This window comes from Urocampus carinirostris, chromosome 11 (genome assembly GCF_059441175.1).
Source record: "Urocampus carinirostris isolate Australia breed hairy pipefish chromosome 11, RoL_Ucar_1.0, whole genome shotgun sequence".
NCBI classification, from domain to species: domain Eukaryota; kingdom Metazoa; phylum Chordata; class Actinopteri; order Syngnathiformes; family Syngnathidae; genus Urocampus; species Urocampus carinirostris.
This window is the reverse complement of record NC_142359.1, coordinates 18,873,279-18,894,528: the sequence shown is the minus strand read 5'-3', so window position 1 is coordinate 18,894,528 and position 21,250 is coordinate 18,873,279. Positions and strand designations below refer to the sequence as shown.

The following is a 21,250-nucleotide window of genomic DNA, read 5'->3' as shown; positions in this document are numbered from 1 at the left end:
GAGAGGCACCTGGCTTTGGCAACATCAAGTTGATTGTTTATTTATTTCAACCTGCAGCTTGTTTTTCTCTTGCGCTTCTCTGAGTGTTGTCTCGCAGGCCGGATTCAATCCCTTTGCGGGCCTAATCTGGCCCGCGGGCCACCTGTTTGACGTCTGTGTCCTAGAGTCTAGGCCCGCCAAACATCACCCAGTTATATCAAAATATACCAGCAAACCTTGTTAATTAGCTTTCCCCTGTAATGTCCACATTTCCCCAACAGATGACGCGCTTGAGCATTTGCCCCCCTTTCTTCGCGGTTAAGCTTTTCCCAGAAGAAGTACTTTCCTTCAAGGTTCCCGCGCAAACGCTGTCCACCCTCTAAAACAAATATGAGTTTATCAAAGAAAATAAAAGTCGACAGTGAGTGCCGAGTGTTTAAAAGAGAACGGACAAATGGAATGGACCAACAAAGTGCGCTTCAGGAGTCAACTACCAAGGCAAGCTGTTTGCTGGCATTCAAAATAGCAGCAGCTGGCAAGCCTTTCTCCTACGGCGAGTTTTTGAAAGACTGCATGGTGAAGACTGCAGGAATTCTGTGTCCGGAAAGTCAAGGCAAGTTTGAAAAAATCAGTTTGTCAAGTCGGACGGTGACTCGCCGTGTGGAACTAATTGATGAACATTTAGCTGGCCAGATAAACAAAAAGGCAGAGTTCTTTCAGTTTTATTCACTTGCACTGGATGAAAGTAATGACATGAACGACACAGCGCAGCTCCTCATTTTTATCCGAGGAATTAATGACAGCTTTGAGATAACTGAGGCGTTTTTGACCATGGAGTCCCTGAAGGGAACAACGCGGGGAGAGGATCTGTATGACATGGTGTCTGCTGCAATCGATAAACATAAACTACCTTGGAGTAAACTTACCAATGTCACGACGAATGGATCACCAAATTTAACAGGAGAAAACGTTGGGCTGCTGAAACGAATCCAGGATAAAGTAAAAGAGGAAAACCCTGAACAGGATGTTATTTTCCTTCACAATATCATCCATCAGGATTCACTTTGCAAGTCTGTATTACAGCTTAACCATGTTGCGATTATAGTTGTAAAACTTGTGAACTTTATACGCGCAAGTGGACTCCAGCATCGTCAGTTCATCACGTTCCTGGAGGAAATTGATGCGGATCATCAGGACTTACTTTACAACTCTCGTGACCAGTGGACAAGTTTGGGCAAAGTGTTTCAACGCATTTGGGACCTGAAAGAGGAGATCGGCACATTTTTAGAGTTGAATGAAAAATCTGACGAATTTCCTGAGCTACAAGACCAGCATTGGCTTTGTGATTTTGCTTTTGCTGTGGATGTATTTGCACACTTGAATGAGCTGAATGTGAAACTGCAGGGGAAAGATCAGTTTGTGCACGACATGTACAAACATGTTACAGAGTTCAAATCTAAGCTCATTTTATTCTCCAGACAAGTTGCCAACACATCCTTCACTCATTTCGCCACACTTGAGACTCAGAAAGAGGCACCGCGATATGCAAAGAAATACAGCAAATCGCTGGATGACCTGCACAGAGAATTCAGTCGCCGGTTTTCTGATTTTGAAAACATCGATGGGTCACTTCAGCTCGTGTCTTGTCCCTTCTCACAAGACCCTGTAACAGTACCACATGAGGTGCAATTGGAACTAATTGATCTTCAGTGTGACGCCGCCTTGGAGTACAAGTTCAAAACTCTTAAACTTAATGACTTTTATGCTTCACTGAACAAAGTCACCTTTCCAAATCTACGGAGGACGGCACAGAAGATGCTGGCCTTGTTTGGCTCGACCTATGTATGTGAGCAGACATTCAATGTTATGAACATGAACAAAGCCCGTCACGGATCCAGGATAACTGACCAACATCTCAGATCTATCCTGAGAATTGCCACAACGAAACTTACCCCAGACTTTGATGCACTGGCAAAACAGGGAGATCAACAACACTGTTACCACTGAAACTGATGGTGAGTTTTCCTGTTGTGTTTATTCAACTGAAATGTAATTAAATTAACCATTAATCATTATTAGGTCAAATCCTGTATGTAATCTATATAACACTCAATCCATCTGTTCTTGGCTTGGCCCCTCTGTCAAATTTTAGAACTCATTGTGGCCCTCGGGTCAAGGTTTGCCCACCCCCTGGTGGGACCTCGGACTTAGACGATAACACTCTTTATCGTCCCGATATACTTTGAACTTTTACCTCATTTAAACTTGCAAATTGTTTTATATTAGGCAAACAACACAGAGATGACGCCTCTCATATTTACCAGTCACAAGTGCCTTCACTAAAAAGACAGAAAAAAGGAGAGAAAATAAGAGAAAAGGAGAGAGTGATAAGAAAAAAACAAAGAGAGAAAAAGATGGATAGTATGAGTCGGAGGAAGATAGAGAAAAAGAACAAGAGAAAGAGGAAGGAGACAAAAGAGTGAGAGGGAGAGAGAGGGATGAAGAAAGAGAAAGAGCGTGTATAGAAAAAAATGAAAGAGAGAGAAAAGGAGAAACGATAAGAAAAAAACAGAGAAAAAGATAGAGACAAATGCGTAGGAGGAAGATAGAGATAAAAAAGAGAGAAAATGATAAAGAAGACAAGAGTAAGAAAGAGAAAAAAGAAAGAGAGAGACAGAGAGAAAAAGGAGAATCGGTGATAAAGAAAAAAAGAGAAAAGATAGAGACAATGAGTCAGAAAAAGAGAACAAGAGAAAATCAGAACGAGAAAGAAGACAAGTGTAAAAAAAAGAGAGAGAGATGGAAAACAAGAGAGTGAGTAGAGAGAAAAAACAAAAGGAAAGGAGAATCGGTGATAAGATAAAAGAGAAAAGGATATAGACAAATGAGTAAGAGGAAGATAGAGATAAAAGAGAGAGAGAAAATGATAAAGAAGACAAAAGAGTAAGAGAGAGAGAGAAAAGAAGAGAAATGAAGAATCAGTGATAAAGAATAAAGAGAAAAGATAGAGACAATGAGTAAGAGAAAGAGAAAGAAATGGAGAAAGAGAAAAATAACAAAGGAGAGAGACAAAGAGATAGAAAAATAGAAAGGTAGAAAAGTTCCAAATTCAGTACACCTTTAAAGAGCAGTGGATGTTATTGCGCACTCTTATTTTTATGCGAGAAACACAATCTGTTTCCAGAATAATAGAAAAAATAAAAACAACACCGTGCTTGTTTAAAACCGGAAGTGGCCCAAAAATATTATGGAATGCATGATCGTTGGAGCGCTTTATCCACGCAAAGACTTAACAACATTTCCAGACTATAAGCCGCAACTTTAGTCACACTGTTTCAACCCTGCGGCTTATGCATGGATGCAGCTAATGTATGCATTTTTCTTTTAGTACTGGTGAATTCAGGTTGCCTGCGACTGGCTGGCAACCAGTTCAGGATGTCCACTGCCCGAGGACCGTTGGGATGGGCTCCAGCACCCCCACGACCCTACTGATGATAAGTGGTGCAGATAATGGATGGATGGATGGATCCTGGTGATCTTTTCTCTTTTCTTCTTCAAAGTCTCTACATGTTTTACCCTGGAGTACCATGTCTAATCTCGTTGCACACAATGTATCACAACGTAGATATCAATGACAATAAAGATAATTTTATTCAAAATGACAATAGTCTTGCTTCTTTTACTCAAATAGAAGCCTCAAGCAGGGCTGGAACGTTTAGTTTATGTAGTCGACAAAAATCGATAACAGAAATAACTAACAATGAATTCCACTCTTTTGGTTATTGTCCGCAGACAAGTTTTTGCAAGCACAATAGCGTCTCTGTCTTGAGCGGTAACCAACATACAAAAATGGCGGTGTCAACATCAACCACGTGGATCGAGACTTCCAAAGTTTTAGAGCATTCCAGCCTGGATACAGCACACAAAAAGACTTCCTGTAAAGTTCGCAAAGCATACCTCTCATATAATGGCGGTAGACGGGTAACACATGAAAACTTAAAAGGCACACCAGATAGTTAAACTAAAAAGAGTCTGACTCGCCTCGATATGATTCAAGAATTGTTCAAGCCAATATGGTTTTGATGACATGTACATTTTATTTGCATATATTTTGCTATAAAAGAGAGCTTGAACATTATGCCAGACTTTGCCTGACAAACATATTTGAAATCAAATGCACGCAGTCCGAAAAAAAAAACTGTCACGACCGGTATAAACAGTGGACCCAAATGCGTAACGTTTCCCATAATGCCTTATTGAGGGGACGGAAAGGTCATGGCAAGAGGAAAAACAGCGATCCGGTGCTCGCTACGCAGGAGGAGCAGGAAGCCCTCGCGAACGAAGCGTGGTCGGAGATCGGAAGCAAGTCAGGTACCCGGGACGGGAGAACGGAGCGTGGTCAGGTAACCGGAGATGATCAGGAAGCCAGGGACAGGGGATCGATACAGCTAACGGGGGACGGGATAGACCAGGATACAGGAACGGGTCGGGACAGACGGGAGTCAGAGTCAAAAAGTGCTTGCCTTGCGTGTGCTAAGGTTCGCTGATGTGAACAAGAATAACGTGTTTAAATAGTAGGTGGGCTAAACAGGGAACGAGTGGCAGCTGGGGCTGAAAGGGTGAGCCGGGTGAGGTCAATTGACAAATCATGACACAAATGTCAGTTATTAAAACGTTGAAAACGACACATGTTGAAACCGTTTGATTACAAACTGTTAAAAACGGTTAATTTATTTTGTTACAGATTTTGCGGTTGACCATTAAATGCACTTCACTAAATGGAAACCATATTTGTTTTATTTACTGTTCTAGTGCTGCTATTCAGCGTGTTATTGGTTTACAGGGATTCCGAAAATGTTTTGGTTGGCTCACTTAACCACGACTGTCATAGGGGCATTACCTGTGGTGTGTTTTGGGCAAGTACCGCCTGGAGGCGCCCCGGACTTCAATTCATTTAATAATTTATTTGCCTCACCCCAAAAATGAACAGAGGCTTATGTATTTATGTCTTTACTGACAGTTTCTAACTTTTAGATCATTATTTTTTTATTAAGAATCAGAAGAATGTTCTATAAATATTGTATTATTCACTCTACCGACTTTTATTGTGTTTATTATCATTTGCCACACAATTAAATCAAGTCCATGGTAAATTTGAGGGAGAAATAATCATTATCCGATTATCTGACTGATCATTTCAATAGTCGGTTAAGCCATGTCTATTTGTGACGCCCTTAATCACAAAGAATTTCAAAGGGCTGCACAGACCACAAATTATTGCAAACCACAGACTATTATGACACCATCCCCTGATCTAAAACCTACATGAGGAGGGTAAGGAAAAACTCAAAAACCTCAACATGAGGAAAATGAAGAAACCGTCGATGAATAGTAAATCCCAAGTTTTATGAAAAAGAGAAAAAGAATGTAATTAAATTAATCATTAATAGGTCAAATCCTGTATGTAATCTATATAACACTCAATCCATCTGTTCTTGGCTTGGCCCCTCTGTCAAATTTTAGAACTCATTGTGGCCCTCAGGTCCAAAGGTTTATTGTTGTTTGAATTCAAAACAAAAACAGATATATTTATTTTAATCGGTAGGCGTTTTACAGGCAAGAAATCAGTAGTTTAGCGTTTAAAATAACTCGTGAATATCATACGTTTGATATGTTTTTGGTTGTTGTGACTTATTGTGACTTCGCGTGTTTTACCCTTCAAATTCCACAGGTGGCGGTAATGCGTCACGGGTTGCTTTTACGCACAGAAAGATCTAATTCGAAGAAAAGTAGCCCTACCTTCAATATAACACAAACATTCGTTTTAGATTGCAGTAGTAGAATTTATTTTTTTCTGCCCAAAGATGTTAATTAATTACTAGAGGCTCTGCGTAACCTACGTCTGAACTCCTGACCACAAGATAACGTCTTTCATACCAAACCTAAAAGCAGGAAACACCAGGTTTTGTCTTCGTCCCGTTCTTTTCGCCACTTCAATTGTTTTCCATTTAGTCGGTTTACGATCTCCTTTTTTTCTCTAGGCGATGGCTACGCCGAGCAAAACACCGCCAGGAGCCGACCCGAAGCAGCTTGAGCGGACTGGTACGGTTCGTGAAATCGGTTCTCAGGCAGTGTGGTCGCTGTCATCCTGTAAACCAGGTCAGTACCGAAATCCACATGTCTGAGAGCCACTATAACAGGGGTCAGGAATCTTTTTGACCCAAAGAGCCATAAAAACAATAAATGTTTTAAAAAGAAATTGAGAGAGCCACATCATATATTTTCAAACCAAATTGAAAAAAACTGCCAAACACGCTCTCTAGACAAAAGCTAATTTTATTTCACTGTGTGGCATTTGATGATTTAATCAAATGTATGAAATGATAATAATGCCAAATCAATGTAAATATGCCATTTACATTTTGATTTGTCTTCCACCTTCAGTTAAGAGTGTTGAGGCATTTTTTTCCATGAAATTTGTTCTTAATAACGGTTTCAAAACAATGTGCATGCAAAGTTCTTTTGTAAAAATGTCACAAATGACTGCAAACGATAAGCATGTAGTCATATTCACTTTCGGTGTAGATTGCACTGAGCGAGAGAGAGAAGGAATTGCCTTGCCCACCTGTACTGCTTAGTTACATTTTATTTCGGAGCCATATGTACTCATGAAAAGAGCCATAGGTTCCCTACCCTTGCACTCTAAGGTCCCAAGCATGGTTGTCACCAGACTACCATCTCACGTCTCGCGTGCTCAAATAAAATGCACGCTTATTATTATTACCCATAACATCTGCACAGCACTGATGCACATCAAATCTCACCAAAAGCTCACCCAGCAACAGCTTACACCAGGCTTCTGCATTTGAAACAATATCCATCCATCCATTCATTGTTTGCACCTCTTATCCTCATTAGGGTCGCGGGGATTCAAAACAACAGACAGAAGTAATTTTGCCAATATCAGTGTCTGAAACTCATGACAAAAAGTTACAGGACACCAGGGCAGACAACTCTGAAAAGTTGCCTGCCCAGCCATAAAGTTGCCTGCCCCATTTTTCACAACTTGAAACACAATAAGCCGGCTAATCGTAAAAAAAAACGTTGTTGAAAATTATTAAGGGGTGATAATCAGAATATATAACAGAACAACACAAGTGTATTATAAATCTACTTTTAACATTCATTCCATGTATATGGCATTGCTGTTTTCCATCTACCATCCGTATGTACCTGTATTTACTCATCTTCATTAATGCTATGTTTGCAAGACGCGTCTGCTACAAGCCACGTGACCTCCTCTTTCTACGATGCTTTTAATGTACGTTTACGTTTTGTAGCGTCATCAATTTTGTTAGCTTCTTTTGAATATTTCTTCTGGGGCTGAGGTTTTGGCATGATTCCTAACTACTTATCGATTTTTCTTGTGTTCTCTGTGCGTCTACTTTGGAAATTGATATGCAAATGCACGACCTTATAAGGCTCGGGAAAGTCCGGAAGCACAAAGTTATTCGATGCAGGCTTCTGATTGGCTGCCGAGTATGCAAATTGCCAAACGAAATTCAGAAATTTCCAAACCAAACGAAGATTTCGAAAAAGTTGTCGGCCACCCGGGCAGAGATGTGTCGTAAGTTGTACGCCCGACGTAAGAGATGCACACCCCGGGCGTCCGGGCAGTTGTTGTTTCAGACACTCCAATATCCACAAAACCGATGTGACACCAGAAGCCTCTCAAAGAGAAAAAGCATTGCAACAAATGCGCTTTGAAACAGTTCAGTACTGATAAGCACACCATTGATTACTCGTGCCCAGGGCCGCCTCCAGAAATTTTTCATAGGGGTGGCCAGATGGGGCCTCTTAAAATATTGGGGTGGCACATCACAATTAAAAGCCCTGATTTCAGGTTATTGAAGTGAGAAGGTCAGGCAGCACTGCAGCTGAGTGGTTGGCGTGTCCGCTGTCATGGGCTCAAATGCAGCTATCAGCCTTACTCTGCGGGGTTTGTGTGTTCTCCCTGTGCTTTCATGGGTTTCCTCTGGGCACTCCGGTTTCCCCCCCACATTCTAAAAACATGCATGTCAGGTTATTTGGCCCTAGGTGTGAATGAGTGAGTGAGTGTCCTTCAACTAGCTTGCGATGAGTTCAGGGTGTCCCCTGCACACTGCTTTAAGATAGCTGGGATGGGCTCCAGCACCCCCGTGCCCCTACTAAGGATAAGCGGTGCAGATAATAGATGGATGAAGTAAGAAGGTCAGGGGGTGCTGTAGCCCATCCCAGCTATCTTGGGGCAGTGGGCAGGGGACACCCTGAACTGGTTGCCAGGCAGTCGCAGGGCACACAGACAGACATCTCATTCGCTCAATCACACCTAGGGACAATTTGGACCGGCCAATTAACCTGAATGTGAGAGGAAACCAGAGTGCCTGGAGGAAACCACGCAGGCATGGGGGGAACATGCAAACTCCACACGAGAAGGCTGTGGTAGCTGGACTTGAACTCTACTCCATGGGACTGCGCACTAACCACCCATCCACCGTGCCGCCCAGTAGAGAGACAATCATATCTGTAATTTGATGACCTCCGTAATCATGGCATTTGACCACATCCTGCCAGACGGCATGACGTAGCTCATGGTGGTTTGCTCAGGCCTAGGTAGAGCGTGAACCAGGTAAAACACTAAAGCAAGCCAAGCGAAATGATGTCAGCCAATCACAGCGATGGGGGAGTGGTCATGCCAGAATTTGGTTGGGGGGGGAAACCGATGGGGGCGGGGGCACTACCATGAATGTGAGGTGCACTGGTTTGCCTGGTTGCGCATTTGGGATGAAATGTATAACTGATGCTACGATTTACTGACAAGCGGGGTGGCCAACACATTTTTAGGGGGGCCCGTGGTCACCCCTGGCCGCTACCTGGCGGCGCCACTGCTCATGTCACATCCTCTTCAGCACTTTTCTGTAGCCACAGCTAACAGGGGCTCACACACAGCATAGTTTTTTCCCCCAACAAAACACAATTATTCCTACATTTTCTTGGCTCATAGGATTCTGTGTGCCATCCACTTGAATTATATACCAGCAATTCCCAACTTGTCTCATAATCTCCACTGTCACAAATGTTCTCATCATTTCAGTAATCTGTTATGTATCTTTGGGCTTGTATAGCATGCATTATGTGGATCTAAGCACTTGGAGTACCTTAAAAGAGACAGGAACAGCTCACTCTATTCCAGCAAACTGGCTAAACCAGCAATATCTCCTAGTAACAGCAGTTTATTCACAGCTAAAAATTATAGCTACATGTATTATGGCCTACATGTAATATCTGTTGGGAGCCAGTTGTTCTGAATTCAAGAGAGTGGAAATCGTTTTTTGTGTTCCTCTGTGTTTCTTCGAATCCTTGTTGTCTAAATGTTATTTAAATTATGACTCGTGGGTTCTCCAGGGTTTAAGCCCTCGTCTGTTTTCAGTGCATGTTTCCAGTCTTTAAATCCTTTACTGGAGAAAGTCGCTAACAAGAACTCAATCTCTTTCACAGATCCATTCACATTATTCCTAAATGCGCCATAACTTGCGCAGCTACATTGACGTAGTCACGTTGGTAAGTAGTAAGCTGTGTGCAGGTTATGAACTAAACCACACTTGTCTCCTCATATTGTTAATGTCTTATTGGTAAGGAACTATACGATAATAATAATAATAAATAGGTAGAGGGTGGGGGTGTTGAGGCACAAGCCCCCTATGGCCCGCCCCTAGTTACAGGGCTGATCCCAGGGCTGATCCCAGGCAAAAGACAATCCAAGCAAAACAAATGAAAGCAAATCCTGTATTACTTACAATGAATATATATCTGAAAAACAAGTCAACCATAACGTATACCTGAGCGCTATGCCGCTCCCGTAGGCTTCGGCGTGGACCAGCTGAGAGACGACAACCTGGAGACCTACTGGCAGTCTGATGGAACTCAACCACATCTAGTCAACATCCAGTTCAGGTACTGACCATCTAAGTCTAGTTGTTCCCTGTAGTATACCAACACATGTTGTCTCACCCTATCCAGGAGAAGGACAACTGTGAAAATGTTGTGCATTTACGCAGACTACAAATCGGATGAGAGTTACACGCCCAGCAAAATCTCAGTCAGAGTGGGAAACAACTTCCACGACCTCCATGAAGTCAGGGTATGACGTTTCATACAGCTTGTGCAGTTGAATTGACGTTGCCGTGTTTGCATTGTTTGATGCCTAATGTGCTTCATTAAACAAATGTACAGCAAAACCCATACATTTGAACTTAATTTGTTCCGGGATCATGGTCGTAACTCAACTTGCTAGTTGAAAGAGTATTTTCACGATAAAAAATAATTTAAAACTAATTTGCACGATCCCGACCTCCCAAAAAGATCTAAGTGAACTTTAAAGAGCTATAAAACACATCTACCGAATCACTAAAAACATGTTCAAAGAGTAATTAAGCATTAATAAGATAAATAAGATAATTTTCTGCAACAGGAATATAACCGGAAATTATTGGAAAAGCGCTGCGTTAATTCTTCTTCGGCTTTGTGATCGGCACTCGCTGTTTCCGGATTTTACCGTTTCACTTGCGTCCCCTGGGACAAGTCATCATCCAGACAATATTAAAATTTAAAGGTAAAAAGCCGTGAACATGACTTGTCTTAACAAGTGGGGTTTTTTTGTACAACATGAATATTGTATTTAGAAATTAAACCAACATACTCACAAATATTTTATCAGTGATACCATCAGAAATACGACCTCCTGACCCAACACACCCACCAATGAACTTGTTGGGACATGTTTATAAAAAGCCCAGACAAACACTGAGATCCTTAGCCTCTAGGGGGCACTCGTACTTAACAAATAAAACTTCACCTCAGCAGTCACAAGGCTATTGTTGGTTTGGTAAATTACACAAAGCACCGTTTTAATTTTTTTTTTAATATATCTTGCTTTGTTTCATGTGTCATAATTTTCCTTTTTTTTTTTCGGACATCTTACCATTCTCCTTTCCAGAACTCAAGGCTAAGGTCGCAAAAATCACAAAAGGGCGATGCTAAAAAGTGCGATTAAAGAGATGCGGTCAAAACAAACATGCTGCAGAATATAGGTACTCTACAGGTATAAACAAGGGCGCGCAATCAGGTACCTAATGGCGGGAGGCGTACGCGCAAACTGGACCAAGCTTGTGGCGGTGAGCGGTCAACAGAGGGGAGTGGTCTCGAGCGCACTCTAGTGGTAGCTTCTGGGACTGCTCTTAAACTGGATATTCCTTTGTAAAGCAAGCAAGATTTTGTTAAAAATCAAACTCGTGTATTATAATTCTTGTGTGTAGAGGTACTTCTGTACCTGACAAGGCTCTCTTTCATTTGCTTTTCCTCTGTTGGTGTCTGCAGCAGTTGGAGATGGTGGAGCCCAGCGGTTGGATCCACGTGTCACTCCTAAACCAGCGTAACAACGAACCCATTCGAACTTTTATGATTCAGATTGCCGTGCTGGCCAACCACCAAAACGGCCGGGACACGCACATGCGGCAGATCAAAGTATACACACCGGTGCAGGAGAGCTCCGTGGGCAAGTTCCCACCATGCACCACAGTCGACTTCATGATGTACCGAACCATCAGGTGATGAGCGGCATTCTGTAACATGTGCTAGCTTGCTGATTTTTTATTTTTAAACTGTTGTGCCTCCTTTTGATCTAATAAACCTTTTTGTGTCACTATTATTTGTGTTTTGTCTTTCAATGAGCAATAGTCCATAAACATCGGGGAGTCAAAGTCCGCTTTATTGTCAATTTTGCAGCATAAACATAAAGCATAAAAATTTTAAATTGCCTTTCTCTCGGCCTGCAATGTCTGGAAGATAAAAAAAATCCAGGAAGTTTTGACTATGAACTCCCAAAAGTACTTAATATAAAACATTATTTACCGTAAATTCCGGACTATAAGCCGCTTCTTTCCCCCCAAACTTTCAACCCTGCGGCTTATTCAGTGATGCGGCCAATTTATGTAATTTTTCTAACGGCCGCCAGCTGCGCTCGAGTACAAAAGGTAAGATTTAGACCGGTGGAATATATGCGTCGAGGAAGACTGCAACTTCACTAAAACTGGCCGCATGCGAAAGGCAACTTTTTCGCAAGGCTGCCAGTGGATCCTGACAGCGTGGGGCAGCATCAAAAAATCCACCATCACCAACGGGTTCCGAAAAGCCGGTGTTATGCAGAGAAATGCATCCCTGCCGAGAATTGCACCCCCTGTCGCCGGAGCGCGCTCACGTCACTCCCGCTACTACAACCATTTTTACCTCGTTTTATCTCACTTTTTTATCACTTTTCGGGAATGTAATGGCGAACGTATATCCAAGACTACTTCGTCTTGCATTTGTTGGGAATGTAATACAACTTAAACCATTGTGTCTTGTATTTGTTGTGAATGTAATCGAACGGTAATGCACACCGTATATAAACCACTTTTGAGCAGGTAACGTGTTTATTTTGCCTTTTTCTACTCAAATCGCTCGTATTGAAACTGTTATGCACTCTACCAGAAAGCTTATTATGCTGAAACGAACTGTCAAATCAACAGATATAAAAGTGAGATAAAACGAGGTAAAAATGGTTGTAGTAGCGGGAGTGACGTGTGCGCGCTCCCACGATAGGGGACGCAATTCTCGGCAGGGATGCATTTCTCGGCATAACACCGTTAGAAAAATTACATAAATTGGCCGCATCACTGAATAAGCCGCAGGGTTGAAAGTTTGGGGAAGAAGTAGCGGCTTATAGTCCGGAATTTACGGTAGTTCATTTTTATGGCTGTGTTGCAATCTGGCACTATTCTCCAAAGTATGGTTGCCCTGGCACTGTTGTCTAGCAGCCTTTATTCGCTTTGTCTATCGGCGCAGTATTAAATTATGCCCGTCTTTCTAATCACCATCTTGAATGATCACATGATCTCTAACATGTGACATAAATAACTCGGAGCAGAACAGAAAATTACGCTTTCAGGTGTGCGCTGCGCTTAAATTGTAAGAATTTGACGTGAATTAGTTCATTTGTGTGGCCTGCAGATTAAAATCCAGCGAGGCTTGTACAAATACAAAATTGAGTTCTGTCCCTAAACTTGAGCATGCGGCCTTTAATCAGGTGTGGAATCTACCGTAAATGATAGTGTAAAATAATCTGCTATTGAAATCGTTTTTATTGACATTTTCACTTTTACAATGTTAGTTTAGCAAAAGTAAATAATGTACAGAAACCCACTTTATGGGGAATTGACACTATCTTAGATTTCACACAAGAGCTCTACAAGTGGAACAAATGATGGATTATAATCTTCCAATATACTGTTTAATCATTTAACAATATTCAACTTTAATCTGTTTTATTACTTTCACCAGCACTGTAATTCAGTGGTGGGCCACAAGGGCCTTCTCTGCTGGCCTGTCTCTGAATAATAATAATAATAATAATAATTTCCTTTGTATTGTCATTCTTTGTAATAATGTACACAGAACGAAATGTCGATACACCTGACCCGTTGTAGCGGGTCGATGCAGCCGCAGCCAGAGGGCGCCGCCATTATACCAATTAGGTATGTCTCGGTCGAGGCGCGAACCAGCGACCTCCCAGTCTCAAAGCGGGCACACTACCATCTAGGCTACTGAGCTGGTATCGTGGGATGTCTATTATATTTGGTACACAAATTCCCTATTAAATAATTCCAAATTGTCTGTCAGCTTTCTTTTATTGTTTTCTTATTTAGGCATTTAACCAATCACATTTTAGCCATTACTTGTTGGTATTGTCAGAAATCTACCCGGACGCCTTCACAATCTGCTCTGAAGGCCCTCAGGCTTAAAATAAGTGATGATAAAGGTGTTGGTTTAGCCAATCCGAATCCAAGATGGTGATTCAGCGCCTCCTAGCTGGCCTTGGGAAATATCACCGGTTTCACAAACTTTGAAATAGGTGAAATAAAAGACACGTGACCATATTTTCTGTCCGACAGACATCTTCAGCCCTAAATTGAATAAAAACTTAAGCCGAAAATGTAATATGGCAGTCTTGACTTCCAGGGTTGACTTTGATGATGAACTTTTAGATGGAACTGAAATACACAACGAATCTGTACGACATAGTAGTTGAAATCTTCTGAAGGAAAGAGAGTAGGGGATTTGTGCACAAATAAAAAGGTGTGTAGAATGTGGCTATATTCCTAAATAAGAATTGCAATTTTAGACTTTATTCATCCCCGTATGGAAATTCACACTTCCAGCAGTATCCTTTTGTTGTTTATTAACAGATTAACGGGATGGCCTCAGGGTGCTGTGTTGTAGTTTAGCAACAGCGGAGTGGATGACGTCCTCGTCCACGCTAGTCCAAAAGTTCGACGTCCCTGCAGCAGATGGAAATCTTTGTGCCCTGGGTTACACTACGTCGTGTTCACGTAGATAGCGAGTCCACCTCCTCTCCGCTTCCCGCAGGCTTTTGTGTCTCTGTCTGTCCTAACAGGGTAGCTCCACGTTAGCGTCCGGGATGCTAGACGTGAGCCACGTTTCCGTAAAAAATGTCTCAAAGCTGTATTTGCAGTTTAATAGCCATAAAAGAATTATTGAGCGTCGGATCGATTCAGACGGTAGTGCTACTGAAGGCCTAGGTGTGAAATGCAGGGCAATGTTGTCATTATCCCCTGGCCATACTTTAAATATTCTCAGTTTTCAAAATAAATAATTTGCAACACGATCTTCACCGTATATGTTGATGTTTTTGAACGATGCCGCAGACCAATCTAAACACTAAGTCCTGTTTTCTGTTCCGTTGTGTTTTTTATTATGTGAAACCAAATTTTACAAAAAAAGAAATCCGGTTCTTGTTCGTTGCAACCGTAAAACAGACACACACGCAAACACACTTGGATGCAAGTTTTTAGCTTCATTTCTGGCAGGCGGCGTGGAGGAGCTTCATAGTCATGACAATATAAGAAGAACAATCCGATTCTTAAGCATTCCGTTGAAAACACCTTGATTTGGGCATCGCATTTTCATTCTTCATCCAAAATCATTTCCGAAATTACATACTAACTTCATGATAATACAACTTTTTGGCCCCATCAAAATGAACAAAAAGAATGGGTCAGCAGGAGCAAACCGTGCACGGGCATATCGGTCGTTGAGAAGGTGAGAAGTTGGCTGGCGTGTGGAGATCCCCAGTTAGTTAGCAGCGATAACAAGTCGGGGTTTTCGGGTGCCGGCAACACTTCAATGATTCAAAACTCCGGGCAACTTGAGGTCGGGTTTGGTGGTATCTTCGTCCGAATCGGCCGGTGCTTTCTGCTCCGTCTGTTGCGTGTCCAGGTCGAAGTCCAGCACCAGCAGTTTGGTGTCCTCGGTGCCCATTCTGCTGCCGGCTGCGCAAACCAGCCTGGTGTCGGAGGCTTTGATCCGCCACACCACGCCGCCTAGTAAAATGACAAAAACAGTACTTAACGAGCTCCTTTTTGACTTCAGCCATTAAATAGAATTGAAGGGGGGGGGCGGCAGTAAAACTGAAAATCACAAAATTGTGGAGGACTGAAAATGCCCAAACTGAAAAACACACATTTTAATGTCCCCTCCCTGGTGGACATCTACTCTACATGATGGCCCAAGGCAAACTGAGCCCCGCGTCTTCTAGGGGGCCCCAAAGAGCGGTTTCCTTGCCTTTTGTTCTTTTCTTTTTCTCCTGTTTTTTCCCTTTCTTCCTTGTTTTTTCCTTATTTGCAAAAGGCCAGGCTTGCAACACACAATACAGCGATATCTAGTGGTTATATATTACACACCGTCCTTCCAAACTGCGCGTGTGCTCTATCGCGCCCTGCCCAGACCTTCTCAGCAAACAAGAAAATAAATCCTGCGCACAAAAATCAGGGCTCGAAATTGCGAGAATAAATCACAGGCAAATTAGGCCAGAATCACAGTGCATTCAGGTGAAAAACAACACGCCTTCCCTCTGCTGTGCCTGAAGCGCTGTATTTTGAAGTCAATGTCAGCACGAGATTGAGTAAATCAAAGTCATTGTGCCTGGAGAGGTACTGGAGAGGCGGCGTGGGAGAAAGGAGGAATTTATTTATTTATTTTAAACATTAGTGCAGTGGTTAGCACATTAGCCCAACACGCAAAAAGGCACTTGTTCGAGACCGGGTGGAATTATTTGTTGGCCTGAGTGGGCACCACCAGGCTGTACTTACCAAGACACACCACAGGAAACTAAATATGAATAAAATGATGACTCACAACACGTGGTAAGCTTTCTCTCCTGGCTTTGATCTCTTTGATCTCCGGCAAAACTAACATAAAATGCGACAGAAACAAAATGGAAATAAATCCAAACATCTTGCCAACAAAATTTAGTAATATTATTCATTTTTAGTTTATTTTGTCTTTTATTAGCATATTTGGTATTGGAGTAATCCAAAAGTAATTGAAAGTAATCAAGTTAAAGTAACCCTACCCAACCCTGAATATTAGTATTATGTAACAAAAACACAAATCTCATGTCATAAAAACAATTGGTATGCGGTTGTGCGACGTTTGCAATATTACATAAGCAAATTCGTTCAAATTTAAATTACAAGTGTTGCCGGAAACTCAGAAAAAACATACATTTGGAAGGATAGGGAGACTTGACATTGGATGATGTGAATAATGGAGTGCAGGAGGCAAGGAATGAGAGGGAGAAGATGAGGAAGGGGCTTAAAGAAACGGGAGTAAAGAAAATATCACGATAAGGATTATTGGACATGAGTAACAGGTCTCAACAAATGATAATTATAGAATTTTTAAGGAACTGTTTAATGGGATTTGAGGAATCAGGAAGAGGAAGGAGAGTCAATGGAGTAAATCCGTGTGGTAATACGAATGTGTGAATGGATCAGAGCCAAACTATAACGATAGAAGGCGGTAATGCACCAAAGGGATAAGTTCCAATCGCCCTTTAACTTGAAGAAGAAGAGTCACCCGACGATGTTCAGTGCGCATGCGTACAACGCTAATAGACATTTTCCGGAAAATGGGCAAGCTCTTGTCATACCTATCATACGTGCCTTTAAAATTGTGACAAGTTTAAAGCGGTGAGTAGTCACTATTTTTGGGTTTATTATGTCTTATTTGAGTCTCCCGCAGTCTCAAAATAGTGTTTTCTGCCGTTGCTTTTAAGGCTGGTGTGTTTTTCTGTGGTACCTTTAAAGCATAATATGCTGGAATACCCGATAGTTCCAACAGAACAAAACACGAAAATAAAGACGCAGGGAACATACTCGCGCGTGGATAGAACAACTACGTGACGCATCTTTAACAGAACAAGACATGGAAATTAGACGGCAATGTTGTTGTTTTTTCCATAGGTGGACAGAACAACAACGAGAGTGTCATGATGAGGAGACTGAAATATAATGCTAGCACACTAACTAGATCTAACTGAAAAATAACATGAAAGAATGGAATCCCCACTAAAGGAACAAAACATAGAAGAAAGAGATGCAGGACATTTTGAGTCCGATCAGGAAGCTTCTCCTGATACTGGTAACCATGGAAACCAGTAATGTTTCATGTGCTGTTGCAAACTCCATCCATCCATTATCTGCACAGCTTATCCTCAGTAGGGTTGCGGGGGTTCTGGAGCCTATTCCAGCTGTCCTCGGGTAGTGGGCACTGGACACCCTGAACTGATTACCAGCCAGTCACAGGGCACACAGAGACAGACAACTCACTCGCTCATTCAATTAACCTGATTTATGGGAATGTGGGAGGAAACCGGAGTGCCCGGAGTAAACCCACCCTAGCACGGGGAGAACATGCAAACACCACACAGGACGGTTTAATCTCATGACCTCAGAACTGTGCCGCACACGCGCTAACCTCTCAGCCGCCGTGCTGCCGGTGCAAACTTCTACTCCCCCAAAAAACGTCCTGGAAAGGGACGGCGCCACCAGGCTGTACTTGCCCAAGACACACCACAGGATGACGATCAGATACAACCCAGGTGGTCAACAGAACCGTAAACCATGTTTTACGTGAAGGCTCGTTCAATATCATCAGTAAAAGTTCCCTCTGCAATAATTCTGAGTTTTAGAGGTCCTGGTTTTACTTGATCAGAAAGAAAACAAAATTGATGATACTAAGAAAATGCCCGCATTAGTTTTGGGAAACAATCACTTGGCTATGTTCAACACATTACTGTCACACCTTGTCAGGTTTTGTAGGGTTACTTTAAAAATGGCATCCGATACAGTTACTAGTTTCCTGTTGAAAAAAAATGAAATCAGTAACGAAATCCAAGTACCATAAAATTGCAGCAATGTAACATGATTACTTTAAACAATTACTTTAAGACAAAATATGCAAACTAAATAAACTAAATATTACGAGAAAAAAAATCATTTTTTGTTTACCATAAACGAACAATGTAATCTTGAAAAAGAAATAGAAGAAACCAAGATCAGGTAGTTGCTTGCAGTCCATCAAAAAAGAGTTCAGTTTTTAATAACATAGTATGTTGGCCTGGAGGGGGATGAGCGACACCAGGCTGTACTTTCCCAAGACGCACAACAGGAAATAGTACCCCTACGACATGTGTGGTTAAGGGATGCAACCAACCAACCAACCAACCAACCAACCAGTATGATGTACTTAATTGAGCAAAAACTTTGTTTTTCACATGGCAGATAAGACATTAAGTCCGCATTAAGAAAACAATATTGTTTTCAACACACAAAGTATTTACTTTGTAAATTTCCAACAAACTCTGGGATGTCTTGTCATCTCTCTGTGTCTCGTGTGAGTGATTGAAATTATGATGGACACAATTTGTCTATCAACACATGTAAACGTGAGACACGTGAATGAGTTCGTGAAGTGAATGAATGGATGCTTGAAACGATGCTGCGGAAGATGCATTTATTGCATGAATCATTTTATTTCATGTGATATAATTTATTTGTTCATACTTGTTTGTTGATGTTGTCTTGCTAGTTGCACTTTAAAAATGTGGCACATTTACGTTAGTTCTGCCTAGTTTTTGGTCATATAGTCATGTTTTTTACTGTAAACAGCAGGGGGACCTAAGAGTGAATGCGGCAACGATGGAGGCATGAACAGACATGGCGAATGCACAGAAAAATAATGCAAACGGGGAAAAGAGTAAAAAGATTTAAAACCAAAGCACACATTGTCCTTTGAAGTGTGCAACTTAAATATACCTTCAAAAATGTGTTATCCTTAATTTTACGAAAAATACCTGTAAATTGATCCTCTTTCTTTTTCTCTGTATCCTAATTATTACTATTACTACTACTATTCTGTTACACCCAAGCCTGCACATTGCACAGTTTTGGCCTGGTGGGATATACAGTAATTCATGTGTTCCTTGCAAAGTTTCTTCTGAATTATAATAATGGTTTCCAACTTTTCTTGCAGTTATGGAGGGAAAGTGGGACGAAGTCCACAACCTGCTCTGTGATGGATCATACCCGGCAGGGTATGATAAAAGCAAGAAACAGAATCTAAGGAGGTATGCCTCAAAATTCAATCTGAAAGGTCAGTCTTTTCTTTGCCATCAATCCGACGGGTAGTTTAGTACATTAGTACTTGAAAGTTACCAAGATTCTTAACGGTTTTCTCTGATATAGACGGTGAGCTTTTCTTTGGCTCGAGGAAAGCGATCAAAACACGACAGGAGACCATGGAGCTCTTTAAAGAGTTTCATTCCACTCCTACTGGAAGGCATACTGGCACCTTTAAAACAAGGAGTGCATTATGTTCCCGATTTTACTGGTATGGCATGTCTGTGGATGTTGATAAATGGGTATGTATTACAGGATCTTCCCGATTTATTTGAACAACCATAAACACTAGAACAACATGGGTCCTATGGGTGCTTGTAATCCTTGAAAATTCGTGAATTTTAATGTGTTTTTAAGGTTCGAAACCTGCTTGAATTTTGGGTGAAGTGCTTGTTAATGCTTGAAATTGTTGCCGTGTTTTCCGTTCGTCTGACTTAATAGACCATGCATCAATTAAGAGAAATAATCAAGTCTGCTTAAAAATGACGCTGAAACACCTGCTCTGGTAGCTCTCCTTTGCCATTTCATTTTTCCTCCCTCGTAATTAATGGTAGCTGGCATTAGTTTGTGTGCCGTTGTCATGTTAAGCATCACCGCCCAAGAGGACAGGTGAAAAGACCAAAACACTGGTACTGGAGAAATTGGAAAACTTGCTTTGAAGTTGCTTTAAAAGTGCAGGAATTTGGCAATTAACACGGTGTACGAACCCTGGAACATGCACTAACACATTGCAAGACCACATTGACGGCTTGCAGTACCACAAGAGAGCCATCACATTATAAAAGACTCTTCTCATCCTGATCACTACCTCTTTGAAATGTTGCCCTCTGGTAGACACTACTACAATGAGGAGCTCAGAGAAAGTTTCTTAGCCTGGGCCATAACCACCTTAAACAAGCGCGCAAAACTGTGAAAAATATCTTCTTTAGGAATTATTTTTTCTGCTAAATATTATTGCATTGCTTTTTGCTGCATTACCGTTACCGTAATGCAGTATTCTGTCATTGCAATATTTTCATAATTTAAACCAGTCTCTAAGCCAGGGGTGTCAAACAGGCGGCCTGCATGCTGGACCAAGCCCGCAAAAGGATTGAATCCGGCCCACGAGGCAATGCTCAGAGAAGCGCAAGAGAAAAACGAGCTGCAGGTTGAAATATGTTGATGTTGCCAAAGCCAGGTGCCTCTCACAAGGACGCTGTACTTGTATTTTTTTCTCTCTCTCTTTTCCTCCCTTTTTCTCTCACGCTGTCCCCCTCTCTTTCACTCTTTGTGTCTCTTTTTCTCTTTCTTTGTTTCGCTTTGTATCTTTCCCTTGTTTCTCTTTATCTTATTTTGCTCTTTCTTTTTTCCTTTTCTCTATTTTCTCTCTCTGTTTCTCTCTTTCCCCATTTATTTTTCTCCCTTTCTCTCTTTCTTTGTCCCACCCCTCTTTTTCTTATTTCTTTTTCTCTAATCTAGTAGTCTGGCCCCTGACAGAATATTTGTTCTACCGTGTGGCCCCCTGAGTTAATGAGTTTGACACCCCTGTTCTAAACATTTTGGTCTATCCTCACAGTTCTCTTTGAGGTCCAGATTACATGTTTACCCTGGGGTGCCACATCTAATCTTGTGGCATACTAACGTTTCACAAGATTGATATCAAATGACAAGCAAGA

The 21,250-nt window shown here is 41.7% G+C and overlaps 3 protein-coding genes across 4 annotated transcripts in view; 2 read left to right on the top strand and 1 right to left on the bottom strand.

The window, feature by feature from the left end:
• The first annotated feature begins 329 nt into the window (after positions 1–329).
• LOC148356651 (general transcription factor II-I repeat domain-containing protein 2-like) lies at positions 330–3,644 on the top strand. Its single transcript, XM_088347821.1, has 2 exons — positions 330–1,994; positions 3,368–3,644. The coding sequence occupies exon 1, from the start codon at positions 370–372 to the stop codon at positions 1,984–1,986; it is 1,617 nt and encodes a 538-aa protein (XP_088203947.1). The 5' UTR covers positions 330–369; the 3' UTR covers positions 1,987–1,994; positions 3,368–3,644.
• Positions 3,645–5,724: 2,080 nt separating this feature from the next.
• On the top strand, positions 5,725–11,722 carry anapc10 (anaphase promoting complex subunit 10). The gene is made up of 5 exons (XM_088347237.1): positions 5,725–5,941; positions 6,021–6,138; positions 9,882–9,972; positions 10,039–10,159; positions 11,395–11,722. Exons 2-5 carry the CDS (start codon positions 6,024–6,026, stop codon positions 11,626–11,628), a joined length of 561 nt encoding a protein of 186 aa, XP_088203363.1. The 5' UTR covers positions 5,725–5,941; positions 6,021–6,023; the 3' UTR covers positions 11,629–11,722.
• A 3,081-nt stretch (positions 11,723–14,803) lies between these two features.
• The window catches only part of LOC148356649 (F-box/WD repeat-containing protein 7-like), a 26,938-nt gene continuing 20,491 nt past the window's right edge, over positions 14,804–21,250 (bottom strand). For both annotated transcript variants that reach the window (XM_088346901.1, XM_088346902.1), the window contains one exon: positions 14,804–15,455. In XM_088346901.1, the coding sequence (XP_088203027.1) occupies positions 15,256–15,455 (200 nt within the window). In that variant the 3' untranslated portion in view covers positions 14,804–15,255. The remainder of the gene's footprint in view (positions 15,456–21,250) is intronic.